The sequence below is a fragment of the Sphaerodactylus townsendi genome, linkage group LG02 (genome assembly GCF_021028975.2).
Source record: "Sphaerodactylus townsendi isolate TG3544 linkage group LG02, MPM_Stown_v2.3, whole genome shotgun sequence".
NCBI lineage: Eukaryota > Metazoa > Chordata > Lepidosauria > Squamata > Sphaerodactylidae > Sphaerodactylus > Sphaerodactylus townsendi.
The window spans coordinates 68,955,758-68,975,152 of NC_059426.1; the positions used below are offsets into that span (position 1 = coordinate 68,955,758).

The 19,395-nt window shown below is 41.2% G+C and overlaps 1 protein-coding gene across 1 annotated transcript in view; it reads left to right on the top strand.

Moving 5' to 3' along the window:
- The first annotated feature begins 3,027 nt into the window (after positions 1 to 3,027).
- The window catches only part of FNTB (farnesyltransferase, CAAX box, beta), a 30,421-nt gene continuing 14,053 nt past the window's right edge, over positions 3,028 to 19,395 (top strand). Inside the window, exons 1-4 of the mRNA XM_048487116.1 lie at positions 3,028 to 3,222; positions 14,449 to 14,513; positions 16,251 to 16,323; positions 18,362 to 18,453. Of these exons, the coding sequence (XP_048343073.1) occupies positions 3,103 to 3,222; positions 14,449 to 14,513; positions 16,251 to 16,323; positions 18,362 to 18,453 (350 nt within the window). The 5' untranslated portion in view covers positions 3,028 to 3,102. The remainder of the gene's footprint in view (positions 3,223 to 14,448; positions 14,514 to 16,250; positions 16,324 to 18,361; positions 18,454 to 19,395) is intronic.

Genomic DNA, 19,395 nt, shown 5'->3' on the forward strand with positions numbered 1-19,395 from the left:
CGTAAATGTCCTGGCCTGGATAGAGGTTAGCCATATCATGGAGGGTCGGGGAACCACTAGTAAGTTCGCCTCTGCCAAACGCAGGGGTCGAACCAGGACATATGGGGAAAGGAGGTCTTGAAGGTATGAGGGTCCCAAGCTGTGAAGGGCATTAAAGGTCAACACCAACACCTTGAAGACGATCTGGAATTCCACTAAGAGCCAATGCAAATCTAACAGAGGCCCCCGTGAGAAGACGGGTTGCCGCATGTTGGACATAATGCCTGCTGGCCACGCCCTAAAGTTTGTTTACAAACTAATTTTAATTTCCTGATTATGATCAATAACAATGTACCATTTATTGTCATACGAAACAGTACACTCCTCTTCAGTTTAATTTTCTTGCTCCTTCCTCAGCTTTATACAGTGAGTTGTCATGATTACACCTTGGTTATTTAATTTTGCTGATTTTGATAAGTCTATCATGGTAATTTAAATCTTTGGGATACAACCTGAGCCCTTATTTCCCAGTATGATGTCTCTCTCCTCCTTTAAGCGGGTTCTCCCCTTCTTAAGGCTGCACTCCCATGCATTGCACCCCAAGTGAAAATAGAGTTGCAGCCTGAATGCTGCTGGCTTAGTTCGGTGGACTACTGTTCATTCATGCCTGTTAGTGTAGAACAGTGGTTCTCAACCTTCCTGATGCAGCGACCCTTTAATACAGTTCCTCATGTTGTGGTGACCCCCAACCCTAACATTTATCCATTTTACAGATGGAGAACACTGATGCAGAGAGTCTTAGTCGACCCCTGTGAAAGGGTCGTTCGACCCCCAAAGGGGTCGCACCCCCAGGTTGAGAATCACTGGTGTAGAACTTCAACAACTTATTTTCTTCTGCGTGCATAAGAACTTTGGAAACCTCTGCAAATCAAGGGCAGGCAATGGCTTGAAAAACAAATGTTATGCCCTTCGAATAGAGCTTTATTATATTGGTTAAACTTTTCATGGCATAGAGGAAAATAATATCATCTATTTACTAAATAATATTCTGTTAAATATCTTTCAAGGGATCAGAACATTTTTTACAGGTTGTTAGTGTAACCTCTATCTGTGGGTTCTGTGGGGCAGAACTTGGAATGAGTTTGCAACAACAAAATTTAAAAACAAAATGGTTTACTTTCTTAACATATAACATCAACATGATGAAGGTTTCCAGGAGAACTCTCACCCATTACAACCACAAAAACCCTGAAACAATAAACTCCAACATTTACAACATAGCAAAAACAAACTACCACCTTTCCAGTAGTTCCCAACAACATTGCAGTTACCTTAACAAGGTGTTAAGGGCTTATAGAAATCAAGGTCTGAGTCTGGTAGCCTTGTCTCCTCCAAAGAACTCTGCACCCTTCTGCTGCTTTGAGTCTCCATCCCTTTCTGGGTCAACCCATTCTGAGCATGGGGGTTACATCAGCAGCTCTAAATACAGAAAGCATAGCAGTGGCAAAAAATATGCTGCTGTCTGCTAGGAAATCCTCAGCCTTGTCATGAAACTAGTTCTTCATCTAATAAGATTTCCCAGCGGTAGAAAACTTTCCTTGGTCTACAGTTTCTACCTGAGCCCACCTGCAATGATATTAAGAAGGTCAGTTTGCAGCACAGTCGTAAAGTAAGTGGGTTTTTTTTTCATCCAAGCAAGTGCAGCACTTGGCTGGAAAAGGAGATGAATTGCCTAGACTAGGGCTATTGACTTAAGGCTTTCTTAACGGTTTGATTCAATTGAGTTGTAGGGAGTTTTCATTAAGGGAGCATGGGATTGTCTGGTGGATCTCGCCCTTGACAAGGCTTGGGCATCTAGGTTGAGATCTTCAGAGGTGTATCACAGACTTCCCTCTGTGATACACCTCTGAAGATGCCAGCCTCAGATGCCAGCGAAACTTTAGGAACAAGATCCACCAGACCATGGCCACACAGCCTGGAAAACCCACCACAACCAGGGCTATTGGGTTCATTTGTTACGGTGGCCAGATATAACATTGTGGTGCCTAACATTTATTTACCAAATATCAAGCCAACAGAAGAGAGTTTTAAGTAGCTTTATTTGCAAAGAAAGGGGACGGGCCCCCACATGGGCAGACTCCACTGAAACAATACTTCTACTGCACGTTTATTCCCTTCTCCCGAATTTGCCACACCCTCTTTATTCCCCCACTGGCTAAGGGTAGTTAGTCACAGCTTTCCAGTCTGCCTAATTACATGTTCCTCCTTAATATGTGGCCCCCTCCCATATTCTCCCAGTACGTTCATGATAATTCAGTTTGTCGTCAGAGCAGAAGTTAATATTTATTGGCCTATTAAGTATACTCAATATATACAATCTGATACAAGGCTCACCCTTCAACCTAATCATCCAGCTGTCTTATCTTGGCAGGAGCATCCTCCCTTATGTCTCATCTCCTCATTCCTAATAGAAAACACATTTCTCGTTTATCTCAACATTAATGTGACTTGGTCTGGTCAGGCCATAGGTGCATAGCTGCCTAGGTTGGCGAGTCCCCAGCAGGATCCTCAGCCCAGATTTGCTTGGGGTGCTGAGGGGGCATGATAAGCCCTCTCAAGGGGCAGGATCTGTCCCTGGACTGAATGTTTGATACCCCTGGGCTGGACATTTCTATTGCTCCTTATGATCTGCTTAGGCCACTCAGCAGAAAAAGTGTTAAACAGTAGTAAACTGCCTCTTCATTGCACCACTCTTGAAACAAGTCAGTTTATTGCGGGAAAGTACACCTTAATCTGAGTTGGGGAAGTCCTCCAAATCAAAACAGGGCATACTGCCTGGGGATTCCCTTCAGGACGAGATGCTCGAGCCTTGTCACATCAAACCTTCTGTTTCATGTTACGCTGCGCTATAGAGCTCTACGGAGAAATCAAAATAAGGGCCACGCAGCGGCAGCAGTGAGCTACTAGCTAGCAGCGTCTCTTCTAGGCGAATTTATACATTGGAGCATAGCGGCGTTCGCGGAGGCTTACTGGCCTCACCGAGTTGCCGTAGCCGGGCTTTAGCCGCTGCTTCTCGGTCCGCCAGAGGTAGTCGCGCGGATTGAGTGACTCTCCCACTGAATCATGGCGGCCTCCGCTTACACTTATCCAGGCGCTGAGAGACGACGCCACTGCCGACCCATGGAAGCAGGTCGAGAGAGATTGGAGGACGACGGCGTTCAGACTCTCACTTCTGTTGAGCAGGTGAGCCGGGGAGACGCCGCCCCTCCCTTGCAGCAGGACTACAAATCCCATCGTGCACAGCGCATGCCAGTGGATTTGGGGGGGCTTGGTCGGTTTTTAAATCAGTCATACACTGTCGCGTCGTATAGTCGTTTATTGTACTTTTGTAATGGTGTGTCCCTGCGGGAGGGGTGCAGGGCTTTTTTGTCCTTGTTAAATTTATATGTGTTATCTCATCTTAGCCCACTTTAAGAAGGCTCTTGCCAACGAAAGTTCCTGTGATAATAAGCTAGGTCGTTTCTAAACCCCATCGCGGTTTCCATTGTCTTTTCTCATCATTGTTGCCAGTTAGTTTTCTCTTAAAGTTTTCTCTTAAACTATCTGCCCATCTTATATGCACGTGCTCGAGGAAATGCGCTAGAGAACAGCTTTTCTTTGGGGAAAATATATCCTGGTGTCTCAAACATATTACATTCAGAAACCACTCAACCTCGTGGGCCTACATTCCTAATTGTAGCCAGAACGAAAAATATATGATTTATTAAGAAAATAAATATGGAATACATTGAATGTTAGAAGTAGAATTGAAAGAAAAATTTCCTGTATTATGTTATGACCTTTGGATGAATTGACAAAGATATGCTTGCCTTGCAGCTGGCTGGGAAGTACATACAAAATGTGTGAAAGGGAGGTGAGATCAGGAGGATGAAGCTGCTCTGCAGAGCAGACAGACCTCTTTATTTCCTGAAATAACTAACAATGGTTATCAGGTACCCAGGAAGGCCAAATGGCTGATAGTGGGAAATGTGTCAAAAAGCCTGGTGTGTTACATCTGGAGAAATAAAGAGGGAATAGTTTCAAGTAATCCAATAATGTTTTACCAACAGCTTAAAGTACCCCCTTTAATAGCCAGATATAGGGCAGAGGGACATATTGTATAGTTTGCTAAGACAAGCATCTATTGTTATTGTAAAACCGGCCATACAGCAACATCAGAAGATAAGGAAATGTCTCTGTGATGGAGAAGTGTGAAAACAAGGTGCCAGGAAGTCTCTACAGAGGGACCTTGATGGGCATGAATTTCTTTATCTTCTTGAGTCCCTATAAAGAGGGCTGGTTTTCTTTGTTCGGTGTTCCTTTCCCGTTGCTGAACTGAACTGTCAGTCTGAATAAGATTATTTCTTTATTTTAATATTCTGTTGGGGCTCTTGTTTAGCCTAGCCCAGATAGCGGTAACATAATTACTTGTTGGATGTGTGATCACCGTTCTGAGGTTCTTATGGACAAGTATATACATTCTGGTGCTGTAGGTAAGAACACATGAATTGACGTGTGCAGAGATCCAGGATGTCTTTAGCAGAAGCACTGGCTGCTCTCCTAGTTTTCATTCTAGTATGAGCTTATTGCAACCCCCAAAGAGCTTAATTTCTTAGTATCAAAGCTCCCTGCTTTGTTTTTGTGCAGAGTTTCAAATTTTATAAACGAAAAAAGTACATCTACACTTCACTTCTCGGTGCATTTTTACTAAAATGTATGGTTTTATATATGACTTTGATGTATTTATTTTATTTTAGGCTAGGGGTGGTGCTGCACAAAACTTTATTTTTCTGATCTCTCTCTGTGTTAAGTGCTTTCAAGTTACTTCTGTCTTTAAGGTGACATAATGAATTAATGGCCTCCAAAATGTCCTATCATTAACAGTCTTGCTCAGGTTTTGCAATATGAGTGCTTGGCTTCATTGATTTGAGTAAATCTATCTCATATTGGATCTTTCTCTTTTCCTGCTGCCTTCAACTTTGCTATCATTATTGTCTTTTCTAGGGACTCTTGTGTTCTCTTAACGTGACCGAAGTATGATTTGACCTAGAACCCATTTATTTGTTATTCGGCAGTCCACCGTATCTATAAAACTCTCATTCCCCACCACGCTTAAAATGAATCCACGTTCTTCCTGCCAGCTTTCAGCTTTCTTTTGAGCTTTCACACCCGTACAAAGTAATGAGGAATACTATAGACTGAATTATTTTGGTCTTGGTTGCCAGCAAAACATCCTTGTTCTTAAAAATCTTTTCTAGCTCCTTCATGGCTCCCCTTCCCAGTCTCACAGCCCCATCCAGAGCCCTGGTGGTAAGACGTGGGACTGCAACAGCTGTACCCCTCTGCCCCCAAGAGGATTTTCCATCAGTGTGGGGAGGCAAACAACAAAGACCTCCCCGCACTGCTGCAGGAGAGACCTTCTCTATGCTACAGGGCTCTATGCTGATCTATGTATGTTGTGACTCACTGTTCATAAATAAATAAATATGTTCTATTAAACTCAATATTAGTTACTGGGAAATACATATTTAGTATGTATTTTACTAAAGATAGTGAACATTAATGTTAATTTTTATGATAATATTGGCATTTACCTCTGATTTTGTATCACGGTTGCCTCTTCAACCACATTTGCATGTGTTGCTCTGGATGCCTGTTATTGAGATGTTACGCACTACATAACGTGCAAGTATATATGTTAATGTCACTTCAACTTACTTGACAGTCAATCGCAATAGTATTGATTTGAACCCTGATTTTATTGGAAGTACCCACAAATATATGTTTAATTTTATCAACCATTTACATTTGTATTCCTGTGGGTGGCTGTGTAGATAGGGACCCCAGTGCACTGCTTTGCCCAGGGGCCTATAATGCTGTTAAGGCAGCACTGGTGGTAGCACACATGTTTGTTCTATTTAGGCCCTTCAGGTCAATTTCTGTCATTAAACAAGGCCAAGCTCTTAACTAGCTGGGTGGTCAGCCTTGTTTGGCATAAACTGTTGTATTTTAAGTTGAAAGAATTGTGAAAATCTGTGTAAATGGACCCACTGCCTATGATTATAAAGACTGTGTATACTTTCAGTGAGGTATAGAAATAGCAGAGAAGTGGTTATCTAATGTCTCAAGTACATCCCTTCCTCCAAAGAGTTTAGGTATACATAATTTGGTCCTGCTTGTTTTATTCGTAGAACAGCCCAGTGAGGAAAATTTGTCTGTGATAGCGTGATTGGCCCAAGGTCACCCAGTGATATCATGGCAGCATGGGGATTTGCACCCAAGTCTCTCCAGAACTAGCCCATTCAATACTTTAATTACCACCATGCACTGGCTTTGCTGTAGATATAATTATATCCTTATGGCTGCCAAATACACTTATGAATTGGGTATTTGAAAGCTTTCCCAAGCTGCAAGTCTCAAGTAATACAGTATATGTATGTTGGCCCTGTTGATTTGATTGGAGAAGACACTGCCTTTTCTGCTATAATGAACATTTGTACTGCTGTTTCTGTCAAGATGGCATGTTTTGATATTTTTCCACAGGCAAATTAGTTGATGCCCCATCCAGGCAGCTGTTGACTCAGTAAGCCTTAGGGGTCAGGCTGATAATCTGTACTCAGAATACTTCACTGGCTTGCAGTCCTGAAGTATTGGCACATACTTCCAAATTAAGACATCAAGGGTATGTGTATAGCCATTACATGGTATATTTTTAGTTTTTGGTACATGCATTTTGGAGAAATTACTCTAAGTAGTAGGTGAAATGCAGGTGTGTTTCAATCATCCCCCATTGTGGTTGAAAAATTCCTGATGGACTGAACATTGTGACTGCTTTGGCCTGTAGCAAACTGATGCGTAGTTTCCAATAAAAACAGATCCCTTTGAAACAAAGCGGTTGCTTTCCCAGTTCTGTTCCCACCTACCACATGCACATGAAATAAAGTTCAATTAACTACTTTTTTCTGAACAATGTTGATAGCATAAAAAGATTAAATTAACAGCACAGCTTAATTAGAACTGGAACATGGATTGCTTAGTGGTGTTTTGTTACATCTTGGAGATATGTAATTCAGCACAGTACAAATAGGGATAGGAAATTGCACCTGTAGGGCTTTCTTTTTTGACTGGTTACATAACATTTTACAGCATAGCTATTTTCCACATCACCCGTCGAAATTGCTTGATGGCGTTACAGAACGTTGTTACAACCAGCGGAGGAGCACTTATTTCCTGTTAATAGAAATGTTTCCTCCTCTTGCAGATATTAAAAAGATTATAGGATGTGTTGTGACATCAAATCCAATTAAATATCTGGGAATAAGCTTGACTGGATAAAATGAGACATTATTTAAAGACAACTATTTTTAAAAATGGATAAAGATACAAGAAGGCATGCAAAGATGGCCTAAATGGAAAATGTCATGGCTAGGAAAAAGTGTTACCGTAAAAATGAATGTATTACCAAAATTAATTTTTTTTATTTCAGATGTTGCCAATTTATATAGAAGAAAAAACTCTGAAGGAATGGCAGAAACAGATACTCAAGTTCATATGGAATGGCAAAAAGCCAAGAATCAGATTTAAATTGTCACAAGATGAGAAAAAGAGAGGAGGATTATCAGTACCCAATATTAAATTACATTATCAGACAACTGGTCTGGTCTGAATTGTGGACTAGATTCAAAAAATCAAATCAAAGAGCAGTAAAATTAGAAATGGCAGATTTACATAATTGTTTATAGACTAAAAATCAATTACAAATATATCTATATATAATGTATATGTACTTATGTAAAATGGAAGTAATGTAAAGACTATTTAGAATTTGAGAATCCATACAACAAAGAATATCACCCAATATCCCCGTCGATATCTCCCGTAGATACTGATAATGACAAGAATGTGAGGGGAAATGATGAATTTTATAGCATATGGAGATATGATAAATGCTCAAGGAGAAATTAATGTCTTGGTAAAAAATAAAGGATGAAGATGAAGAAGTATAATGGCTATTATATTTTCTACTAGTTTAAGGATTAAGAAAGGAAATTTTTAACAAGAGGAATAACAATAAGGTTGACAAAATTTGAAAAGATGATAATACAGCAAAAAGAAAATTTGTTTGGATGAATTTATAAGTTACTGCTACAGTTTGGTACAAAAACAGGACAAGTGAAAACATGTATGATTAGATGGATGCAAAATTTCAAGGAAGAAGTATCTTTCCATAATCAGAAACTGGAGGAAGGTTATAAAATGTACAACTATCCAAATGTTAAGAGAAAATTGGTACAAGATGTTTTATTGGTGATATGTTACTCCAAAAGATATTGAGAAAAGGGCAATGTAAAGAAATGAATGGTGCCCTTTAGCATATGTGGTGGATGTGTAGACAAATAAATTTTTTTTTTGGAAAGAAATACATGCTGAAATTCAGAACATTTTAAAAATCAGAATTGCTATGGATGCCAGGGGCATGTTATTAGGCATTTTGTCAAAAGATTCCCAAAAATCTCAGAAGAACTGTTATGATATATGAGAACAGTGACTAGAGTTATACTTGCAGCAAAATGGAAAGCAGAAGAATGTGCAAGACGAGAGGACTGGGAAAGCAAACTATTTGAATAGGCACTAATGGCAAAATTAATGAACTTTGTGCATAACAGACCAATCAAATAATTTCAAGATAAATGGAAACCATATTATTTATGTTGTTCTTTAAAAATTATGAGTTGAGAAGGAGGTTATTGAAATTATATACACACACTATTAATAATCTTCATGATATGGTATGCTGAAAAGGGGTTTAAAGGGAAAAAGACATATAAAATATTTAAATATATTCTGGATAGATGATAATATGTGGATTCAAGCTTGAATATGACTCTTTTTGCATGGCACAAGTAAAGCAGCCCTGGGCTGTTCGCACACCTCCGTATGGGCAACCCCAGAACCAACGCGGCTGGCTGATGTGCCTTCGCACGAAGGAGTGTCTTTTTTTCTTTACCTTTCTCTCTCCGCTGTGTAGCAACGCAGCTGGCTACGGACGATCCCCACAGCCATGCTGACATGCCTGGATGTCTGTGCTCTCCTGCGTGGCTGCGTAGGAGTGAGGCGGGGAGGAGAAAACAATAAGGCATGGCTGAGTAACGCGCCTCCCATGTGGGGCCGTTTACTTGGCAGCGGCTTCAATCCGGGCTTTCTAAAAATAATTGCAGATAGTATGATTCTTGTTTAAGCAGGGTTGGGGGGGCTAAAACGGGGCAGACCCAATGCAGGGACGGGATCTGTGCGAAGTTCCCCCCATAATGGATTTCATCCCGTGCTTATCCCGTGTTAGCTGGCCCTTGCAGAAGGGGCCTATGTGAGAATTATTCTCAGAAACTTATAATAATCATTCATCAATTTTTCTTCTATTTTATCTTATTTGAATCTTACAGCATGGTCTAATATCATTATATAGTTTATCAGATATTGTATAAGGTATTTTATGGTTTTGTTAGATTGTTATGATAACTATTTCACAGCCTTTATTATCTCATTCTCTGTTGCCAATAACAGCTTTTAAATGTATTGTCTGTTGTTAGGTAATTGTTTGTAATAGCATATGAGCAATTTTTTCTTAGTCTTCTTTTATAGTTGCACTAATTGTTTTGCCTGTTTTTCAATTCTTTGTTCTGTTTATATTTATAAAAAAAACTTTTAATAAAAGAAATGCTTCCTTTCTTTGAAGCTCAGTGAGCTGGACAGTATGAACAGATTATTAGTTTTGATCCTGTATACAAGCATCTCCCGTTCTTCTGGAACAGTGCACCACAATCTTGGTCTTGATAGATCCATTTACCAAACAAAGCAATGCTTTAAGAGAAAATTACTTGTGTAAAGATGCCCAATTAAACTCTTATAGTGTTTTAGAGAATTTTGCCAAATCCCAAGTGGCTGGCAAACTGTACTTTCTACATTTTAAAAATCCCCGACATATTTAGGAAATAGGTGTGTCACTGCTGGCTTCACTGCCTCCAGCTGTTAAGGCCAAAGGGTCTGATATTACAGTTGTCACCCAGTTGACATGATTGCTGGTTGAATCTGACCGGCTTTGCTGGAGGCCTGAGGCATCTCTGAGGAATCGCTCCTCATTATTCCTTTCTAGAATGTGAACTTTAATGGTGAAGAGAGCACTTGTCAAATTGAAGAAAGTGAGGAAAGTCCTGGAGAGGAGGGCAGATTGGCAGAAATGTATCAATTGCAACTTTGTTCCCTCAGTTAAGCTGAGCTACAGATTGAGGATGTGAATGGAAACCTTGTGGTTGCTACCTTCTTACCTATGCTGGGAAAGCAGGGCTGGCCCTTTAAACATGTTAATATTTTGGCAACATATTTAAAAATAGATCACACACATTCTTCACTGGATCCTGGCCTTCTGTCACCCTTCCTTGCCAGAGTTGTGACTTCTGGGGTTTCTTTCTGCTCTACTCCCCCTCCCCTCACATTTTCATAGCCATTCTAGTCAGGCACATGGAGTCTCTTGATGATTTTGGAGCCACAATATTTGCTTTCACTCACCTACCTTGTTCCCTCTGTGTGGTCTAGGCCATTTTTTAAACTATCTTCCCCCAAACTTCTCCATGCCAAAGTGATTGGCTTGAATTCTATTCTTTGTTTCCACCTGTGTTTTCTTTTGCCTGTTGCAAAGATGGTTATCTGCTGTGGAGTATGTACCTTTTGCACTAGATGCTTTTGGGCTGATTGAAAAGCATTGGTCTTGCATAAGTGGAAGTACTGACTGCCAGAGAAGCATATGCTCTGTAGGGTCACCTCTTCAGTGGATGAAGAAGAGTGGAAACAAGGGATAGGAGCCAAGCTATTTTTATACATGATGTTACCTGTCACTCTTGTTGTTGTTGTTGTTAATGACTTCTAAACACAGAATCATTAGACACTACTTTAAAGGTAAGAGAAAATCATACTGTAAAAATTGTGTCAATCAGGATTAACAAGCACATTTTTAAAGAACTTAATTCAATAATAAGAGAAAGTAGTAATGGTCCAAGTTGTTTTTGGAGGGTAGATTTTAGAAAATAGTGCCAAGAGACCTCTGCTTAGCAGTTGAACTAAAGGATCCTTCTAGATCCTATCTTGTTTTCTATGTTGTTTGATATCTACATGAAACCACTGGAAAGGAATTGTCTATGGATTTACAATGAGTTGTGATCATTATTTGAACGGCATTCCGTTCTGTCTCTACTTTCCTGCAAGATAAGCTGTTGAAGAGGTCAACTCATGTCTGGATGCTGGAAGGCAGACAGCGATTAACTGCTGACCAAATGGAGGTGCTGTTGGTCAGGGATGATGTTGAGCCAGAAACTGGTGTTCAACTTGTGCTGGATAAATTTGTGCTCTCCCTGAAGGCACAAATTCAATTTAGGATTGCTTCTGAATGTTTTACTGACACTGGACCTCCAGATGATTGAAGAAGCCAGGACTGGGTTTTTCCAGTTTAGCTTGGTTTTCTGGCTGCAGACGTTTCTAGACAAGGTAGACTTGCCCATGGTCGTATACTCCTTAGTGATATCCATGTTGGGATACTGTCACACACTTAATGTGGGGATCCATTTGAAAATGGTTCAGAAGCTTTAACTGGCATAATACTTTGCTGCCAGGATGCCTTAAGGGTTGGCTGTGGTGAGTACTCCTATCTTGTGCCAATTACACTGGCTCCTGCTATTCTTCAAGAGAAATGGGAAGTAGCAGTGATACATTTTAGAACACTATGAAACCTGAGTGCAGGATATCTGGCACACCATCTTTCCCGTATACATCTTGGCTTATGCTCTGAGGTTAAGAAAGGGGAGCTTTTCTGCAGGACTCCCTTTCTTCCATCAGAAAAAATCCAGTTGGTGGAAACCTATACAAGGACTTTCTGGGCATCTGCTCTTACTGTAAGGAATTTATTTGCCTCTGCACTATGGACAGTTCCTCTTTTACCAGTTTTCCTGCACCTGGCAAAACCATTTTTTAACACTGAAAGGGCTTTCTTAGGTCAACTTTGTCCCCAGTATTTTTAATGCTAAAAAGAGAAGGACAGGAACATAAATATTTTAAGTAATTACATTTTAAATGAAACAAATCCATGTTTCTGTTTGTCTTTACATTGATTTCCCCCCCAAATATTTAATGTTGTAAGCTACTCTGACTATTTAGTGTAACTAGAAATGTGAAGAAGTATAAACTCTTCTAATGAATAAAATACTGGATTATGGAATAGGGGAATATACTGCGTTGTGATACTGTACTAGTCCTTTTTTTAGGAGATTTGAGAAATGGGGTGAGAGTGGAAAGCCAGACAAAAAGGAGTGATAGATGTTTCCCCAGAGGTCTTGCTTTCCTGCCAAATATGTGTGGCCTTTGTATAAGCATCTTTCCCAGATCTTGTTCATCTAGTATTTGCGCAAGGAGGGGTGTTTCTACCTGCTTACAAAACCCCAGAAAAGTTGTTGAAGGCTTTCACGGCTGGTATCATTAGGATGTTGTGGATTTTCCAGGTTGTATAGCTGTGTTCCAGTAGTATTTTCTCCTGTGGCTGGCATGTTCAGAAAGATGCAGGCAAAACGTTAAGAGAAAATACTACTGGAACATGACCATACAACCCGGAAAACCCACAGCATCCCAGAAAAGTTCTTTGTGCAGTTGCCTTGAGTGTTTTGTTCAATGCGGTATAGCAGGAACAATCTGGTAAATCAACTTTATCTCACTTTATTTTGGAAAACAGATTGTGTCCCCCACTGATAATCTGGGCAACAGTCTGTTCTATAAAGTTCCTACAATTCTTTTTCAATTTGAAAAAAAAACCTTCAAACTTTGGAGGTTGCTAAGAAACACACACGTATACACACCTAAAAACTTCTTCTGTGCTTCATTTTCTTGCACTTCATCAAAGGGTAGCTTAATCACATACAAAAATTGTCCGTTTGCCTGGCTGTTTTGATGTTGGGATGACCATTGGCCCCAATGGAGATGTTAAAGATGCTATTTTTGGCCAGTGGTGATTCTAAAATGGAACTAGTTCGCACATAAAATTAGTCAGATTTTCCTCTGCCCCCTTTTCCCTGCCACATCCAGGAGATCAGTATCAGTGCCCATCTGTGAGGTATTCCAGGCTCTGCCTGTGTCACCTTTTAACTGTAACAACTGAGCCTCCAGTCTTGCTGCTCCATTATTTGGCTGCTTTTTTGTGTGATAAACAGCAGGAAAAATGGGTTGCAGTGCAGGAAGTAAAAAGGTCGAGAGGGATGGTGCCAAGTTAGGTTATCCTAGGACAAACAACTGCCCAGGACTATTTTATTATAAGATTTATAGGAACTACTCTTCCATAGAGCTAAGGGTACTTCTTCAGTAAAACAGAAATAAAAACATGTTTGCACAGCATCTAGTGCCATCTCCCTTGTTCTTCGTTTCTATTTTCCAAGGCTACTGTTATAGTAATTGAGTGATTACATTGTGGTGAACGCTATAGTAGAAAATTCTGAGGAGCTGTATTTCTCAGTGCCTCGTTCTGAAGGAAGATATTTTTGGTTCTCTTTTCAGTGCTGATCCATATTGGAAAACTGCTGTTGTTGGACACAGACTCATACTGAAGCACCAAAGATTGCTTCTTGTTGTTCAAGTTAAATGCTTTCAGTTTGACATGTACAAGTGCTAGAGACATATCCTCTTCTGACTTATGCATGTGTGCTATTTCGCTGCATATCTTGACTCCTGCAGTGTCCACTCAAAGGATGCTGGAACCGTTCCCATACAATGGCAGGAACCATTCATGGTGGGATTAGCATGTGCTTTGCTATAGAGGTATGGGTCTAAAGAGCTATGCTTTTCCTTAGGGATTCTTTCTGTGTTTGTGTTGTGGGCTACAGGAATTGAACCTGACCAGCTGCTGTGCAGCTCTGTCCTGTATTAAAGTAACTGGGGTTCGGTAGCGCTTGTGATTCACTGCTTTTTTCAAGCTTCTTTGTTGTTGTTTTTATTTTTAAAAAAAGGAGCAGTAACAGCTCCCTTGCACTACTATCTATTTAATAAGAACAATCTTTTGTATTAGTTTGTATTTATCCTACTATTTCTCCAAGGAGTTCAAGATAGAGTGTGTGATTCTGCCCCTCCACTTTGTCTTCATAACACTGTGAGGTAGGTTAGGCAAAGAGAAAATGGCTGACCCCAAATCAGCCCCTAAGTTTCATGATGTGCAGATCTTCCCAGTCTTAGTCAAATATTCCTAACTACTACACCACACTGGCACCATAGATATTGTTGCTGTTGGCATTCTATGTTATACTGCTCCATTGTATTCTGGTGTCTGTTAATTAGTATTATTCAATGCATGGCATTAATGCATGGTGTTCTTTTTCTTTCCTTCACTCATAACACATTCTGTTGCAGACAAAGGTAGAGAACATAGTCCAAGATGTCTTCAACTCTTACAAGACGAACCATCATGACTCACAGTAAGTATCTTCCCAGTTCTAAATTAAATGCTATGAGATATATGTTTGAATGACGAAGAACATATTTCATGGATTTAAGTTCTAGAGATCTGATGTGCTGTATAGTGTCCTTTTCAATGGGGCCTGAACTATTTTGCTCCTTTGTGTGAGGCGAGACATGAGATGAATGAATTTATGGCTTCATTCAGACTTTGCAAATAAAAACAACAGCACAGATTTGTCTCTGACAGACATGGACACTCTTGCTGCCATTTTTTTTTTTTTGCTCTTCTTGCTGCCCTCCTCTCTCCTGCCCAAATCTCAGTTTTGAAAAATCCTGTTGGGAATTGTCTTTTAAATTCTGCTTACTGGCTGTCTGCCCCAACCCTTTCCTGTTCCCCCCTATTATTTCAGTATAAAATAATCTACCCTCATGTTTTTTTAACTTTGTAAAGTCTTCCAGAGTTGTGTTCTTTACTTGGCCTACCTCTGCTCCTGCAACTTAATATATATTTTGAAGGACGTGAATGCTCTTCCAAAGAGCTTTAAGTACCACAGTTACCCAGTAGTATAATTGTTCTGGTCGGCTGCCTATTTCTTTGATATCTAAGAGAAGAATGTGATGTCTGATGAGTCTTAATTTTCATTGCTTTAATGAAACAGCAAGTTTCTAGACTTCATTACTATAGAACCATATTAGCAATGGCCATGGTTGCTGGTTGAAAATGGTATCAGTAGCCTAATTTTCTCCATTCTGTCATGCTACTTCCAGAACTGGGGATGGGTCAAACAGGTTCACAACATGGTCTTTTTAGCAGAGCATGTTAACTTCTTTTGAAGTATCAGGGATGATCTCCACAAGAGGTGGGATATGGAATGGTATGAAGGACTGCCCTGTGTCATCACCGAGAAAGCCCTTCCTCTAGTAATAGTTAAGCGAAACACCTGTAAGAGGCCCCAAGAGGATGACCGAAGAGGGTGTGGGGGATTTTAATGGGAGAGGTGGTCCCATAGAAGATGGCCATTTTTCTTGTGTCTTGCTTATGAGCTTCCTAGGGATGCTGGTTTGGTTGTGGCTGTGGGGAGGCAAGAGAGGCCAGAATGTGAAGAAATTTAAGTTCTCTTACACTCACGAAACAAGGCTTGTGTTTCTTAAGTGACAGCTTCCTATTCTGCCTGGCACATGTCTTTTGAAACGGAAAGATTTCAACAGCAGTTTGTGGTGTGATACGGGAGAGAGTTAGGTGTTTAAAGAAAAAATAATTTTTTACCTGGGTTGAAGCAAACTCATTTCATGACCACTTATGAAGCTGTCATTTGACAGTCAAGATTAGTATTCTCTTCTCTGACTGATACCAGCTGCTCTCCAGGGTCTATGTGCAAGTCTTTCACATGATCTCCTACCTCAGCCTTTTAATTGGAGATGACAGCCACTGAATCTGGGACTTTCTGCATCCCAGGCAGGTGTTTTCCCACAGACCTTTCCTTAATTCATGAGCCTAAGCAGCCTCTTGGATCCTGACCAGAGTGCTGGACTAGGCGAATCAAAGGATCGGATCCAGCTCAGAAGTTTCTGTGTTCTTGTGGAAGAGTTGTAGTCACAGATCAGGGCAGGAGTACAAGGCATATACATACTGAAATAGGTGTACCGCAGGTAATTTGTTAAGTTCCAGATTTGTTGAATTAAAAGAAAAGCTGTATATTGCCTAGATCAATTTTAAAATCTGATAAATCATCGTGTTTTGATCTCCCCTTCAGGTTTGTTTTGCAACGGGAAAAGCACTTCCACTATCTGAAAAGAGGGCTGAGGCAACTGACAGATGCTTATGAGGTAATTTCTGTAGGCTTGAGGTATTTTTCCCCTACTGCTTTATCCCCATGGTTGTATTGTTTGAGCAGTATATTCACTGGTGTAGCTAGGGGGTACAAGGGGGCTAGAGTCCTGGGCGCTGCTTCTTGGAGACACAATTACAGCCACCCCCCACCCCGGTAACTGAACCCCAGTCTGGAACTGCCCAAAGTGATCAGGACAGGAGCACAGTTGAAGGCTGGTGAGTGGGGCTCACACTGTTCACAGTCGGGCTTGCCCCACCCCCATCTCCACATGGAGGTTGGGTAGGTCCAGCCAGCTGCGTCCATCTCCATGTGGAGATGGGAGCAGCAAGGCCCTATTTGAGCTTGGCCTCAGCCAGGCTTGGATCCAGACTCAGACTGAAGCCTCTAGCTTTATACTATTGGCTGTGCCCCCGAAGCTCCATTGGCTTCCAGCCTGCAGCTTAGAGATGATTTAACCCTGGATGAGGCCAAGTTCAAATGGGTCCTTGCTGCTCCCACCTCCACTTGGAAATGGGGGCAGGGCAAGCCAGCTGGTCCTATTCCTAATCTCCATGTGGGGAGATGCCAGGGTTGGGCAACACAGTTATGGGGTGGTGGTGGTGAAGTGCCTGGGGCTAACCCTGAGTAGCTATGCCCGAGTGTATTGGTTTCTAAACATAGCTTGGCTATAGGAAAAGATTACATTCAAGTTTTTTTCCACTCACCCCCCCAGGTTTAAAGAGCTTTATTTTTTCTCAGGAATCTGAAGTATCAAAATACTTGCACTTTGTGAAGAGCCATTTGACAGGCATTACAAACAAGTGGTATCTTCCTGGTCTTGCTGATCTCTTCTCCTGTCCTCACTTGTAGTCCTGGGACTCCAAGCTCCATTGATATGTTACCACTGTCCTTTGATTAAGAACATAAGAACATAAGAAAGAGCCTGCTGGATCAGACCAGAGTCCATCTAGTCCAGGGGTCTGCAACCTGCGGTTCTCCAGATGTTCATGGACTACAATTTCCATCAGCCCCCTGCCAGCATGGCCAATTGGGCTGATGGGAATTGTAGTCCACGAACATCCGGATAACCACAGGTTGCAGACCCCTGATCTAGTCCAGCACTCTGCTACTCGCAGTGGCCCACCAGGTGCCTTTGGGAGCTCATATGCAGGATGTGAAAGCAATGGCCTTCTGCTGCTGCTGCTCCCGAGCACCTGGTCTGCTAAGGCATTTGCAATCTCAGATCAAAGAGGATCAAGATTGGTAGCCATAGATCGACTTCTCCCCCATAAATCTGTCCAAGCCCTTTTTAAAGCTATCCAGGTTAGTGGCCATCACCACCTCCTGTGGCAGCATATTCCAAACACCAATCACACGTTCCTTGGAGAAGTGTTTCCTTTTATTAGTCCTTATTCTTCCCCCCAGCATTTTCAATCTGTTGTGAGAAAGAGAGAAAAATTTCTCTCTGTCAACATTTTCTACCCCATGCATAATTTTATAGATTTCAATCATATCCCCCCTCAGACATCTCCTCTCCAAACTAAAGAGTCCCAAACGCTGCAGCCTCTCCTCATAAGGAAGGTGCTCCAATCCCTCAATCATCCTCATTTCCCTTCTCTGCACTTTTTCTATCTCTTCGATATCCTTTTTGAGATGTGGCGACCAGAACTGAACACAGTACTCTAAGTGCGGTCGCACCACTGCTTTATACCGGTATAAGGGCATGACAATCTTTGCAGTTTTATTATCAATGCCTTTCCTAATTATCCCCAGGAATTATTATCCCCAGGAATAATTAGGAATAATTCTAATTATACCAAACCTTGATTGGTTCATGAAATTATAAACAGACAGATGTTAAAAGTAGCAACTGAACAGAAATCCCCTTCATACCCTGGCAACCTATCACCTTCTAGACTTGCTGTATATTTTTCAGTAATTCTGCCCTTGTACAGGGCGGTCTTTCCTTCCCCCTGCCATGGTATAATCCATACAGAATTGTAAGCTGGATCACTGACATGGCTCTGAACAACAGCTGCTTTCTTCCTCTGTAGTGTCTGGATGCTAGTCGCCCATGGTTGTGCTACTGGATCTTGCACAGTCTGGAACTGTTGGAGGAGCCCATCCCAGACTCTATAGCTTCAGAGTAAGTTTTTTGTTGATGACCATTTTGACCTCTCTTGCAAAACTTCTAATAGCATCTTCCAACCATAGCAAAATGCAGGATTGGTCATGTGGGGCAGAGTGTGACCCTTGAGAATCTGAATTCTTTCTCCTTTAAAAAAATAGTTCCTAACCTTTGTGGTTGCTGTGAGAAAGTTGAGAATTGTGTAGACACCAGAGCCCAATTAAGTCGTATTCAGGCCTTGAGATCTGTTAAATGTAACCTCAAAGCACTGCTGAAAAAAAGCCATTTAGAAATGGGAGAGACTGTGTTTAGAGGCCTCTCCTAAATTGAGACCCTAAACTGTAGGTTACTTAGTTTGTCCATAACTCCAGTTTTGGCAGGCGAAGACTCAGAAATCAGAAGGCTTTGAAATCTGTGCTCTTCATGGCTCTGTGTTTTATGAACAACTTGTCTAGAACATTGGAGGTAGACACAGAACTCAGTGTTCATGTTAGAGGAAGTAGAGCTAACTGTAGCTTGAAATAATTTGTCCTGCTTAACAATTTCTGCTTACAAAATACAGCAGAAATTGTCTCCCAAAAGTCCTCATTATCTGTGCGCAGTGTGTGGCTCTCTGGGCTAAGATCCCAGCATCCCTGTATGATGCATAAGAATGTTCTGATGTGTTTGAAACACAACTGTGCATTGTCTCATTCATCCTGCTCCAACAATAACCTCTCAATAGTTTTTTTTCTCCCTGGGTGGAGGATTTTGGCGTGTCTTGTGATCTGCATAAATGGTGGTGGTAAGGGACCCTGTTTCAGCCTCTGTGGAAAAGAAACCAGTTCCTTGTTGGGCAGAAAACCTGCATGAGTGGGAGGGGAAGTGGTGGTGGGAAGAGCAGACAAGTAAAGCTTTTTCTGTTTCAGAAACACTCATGGGTTGCAAGATGATGTTGTGATTAGAGTGGTTCTGCCGGGG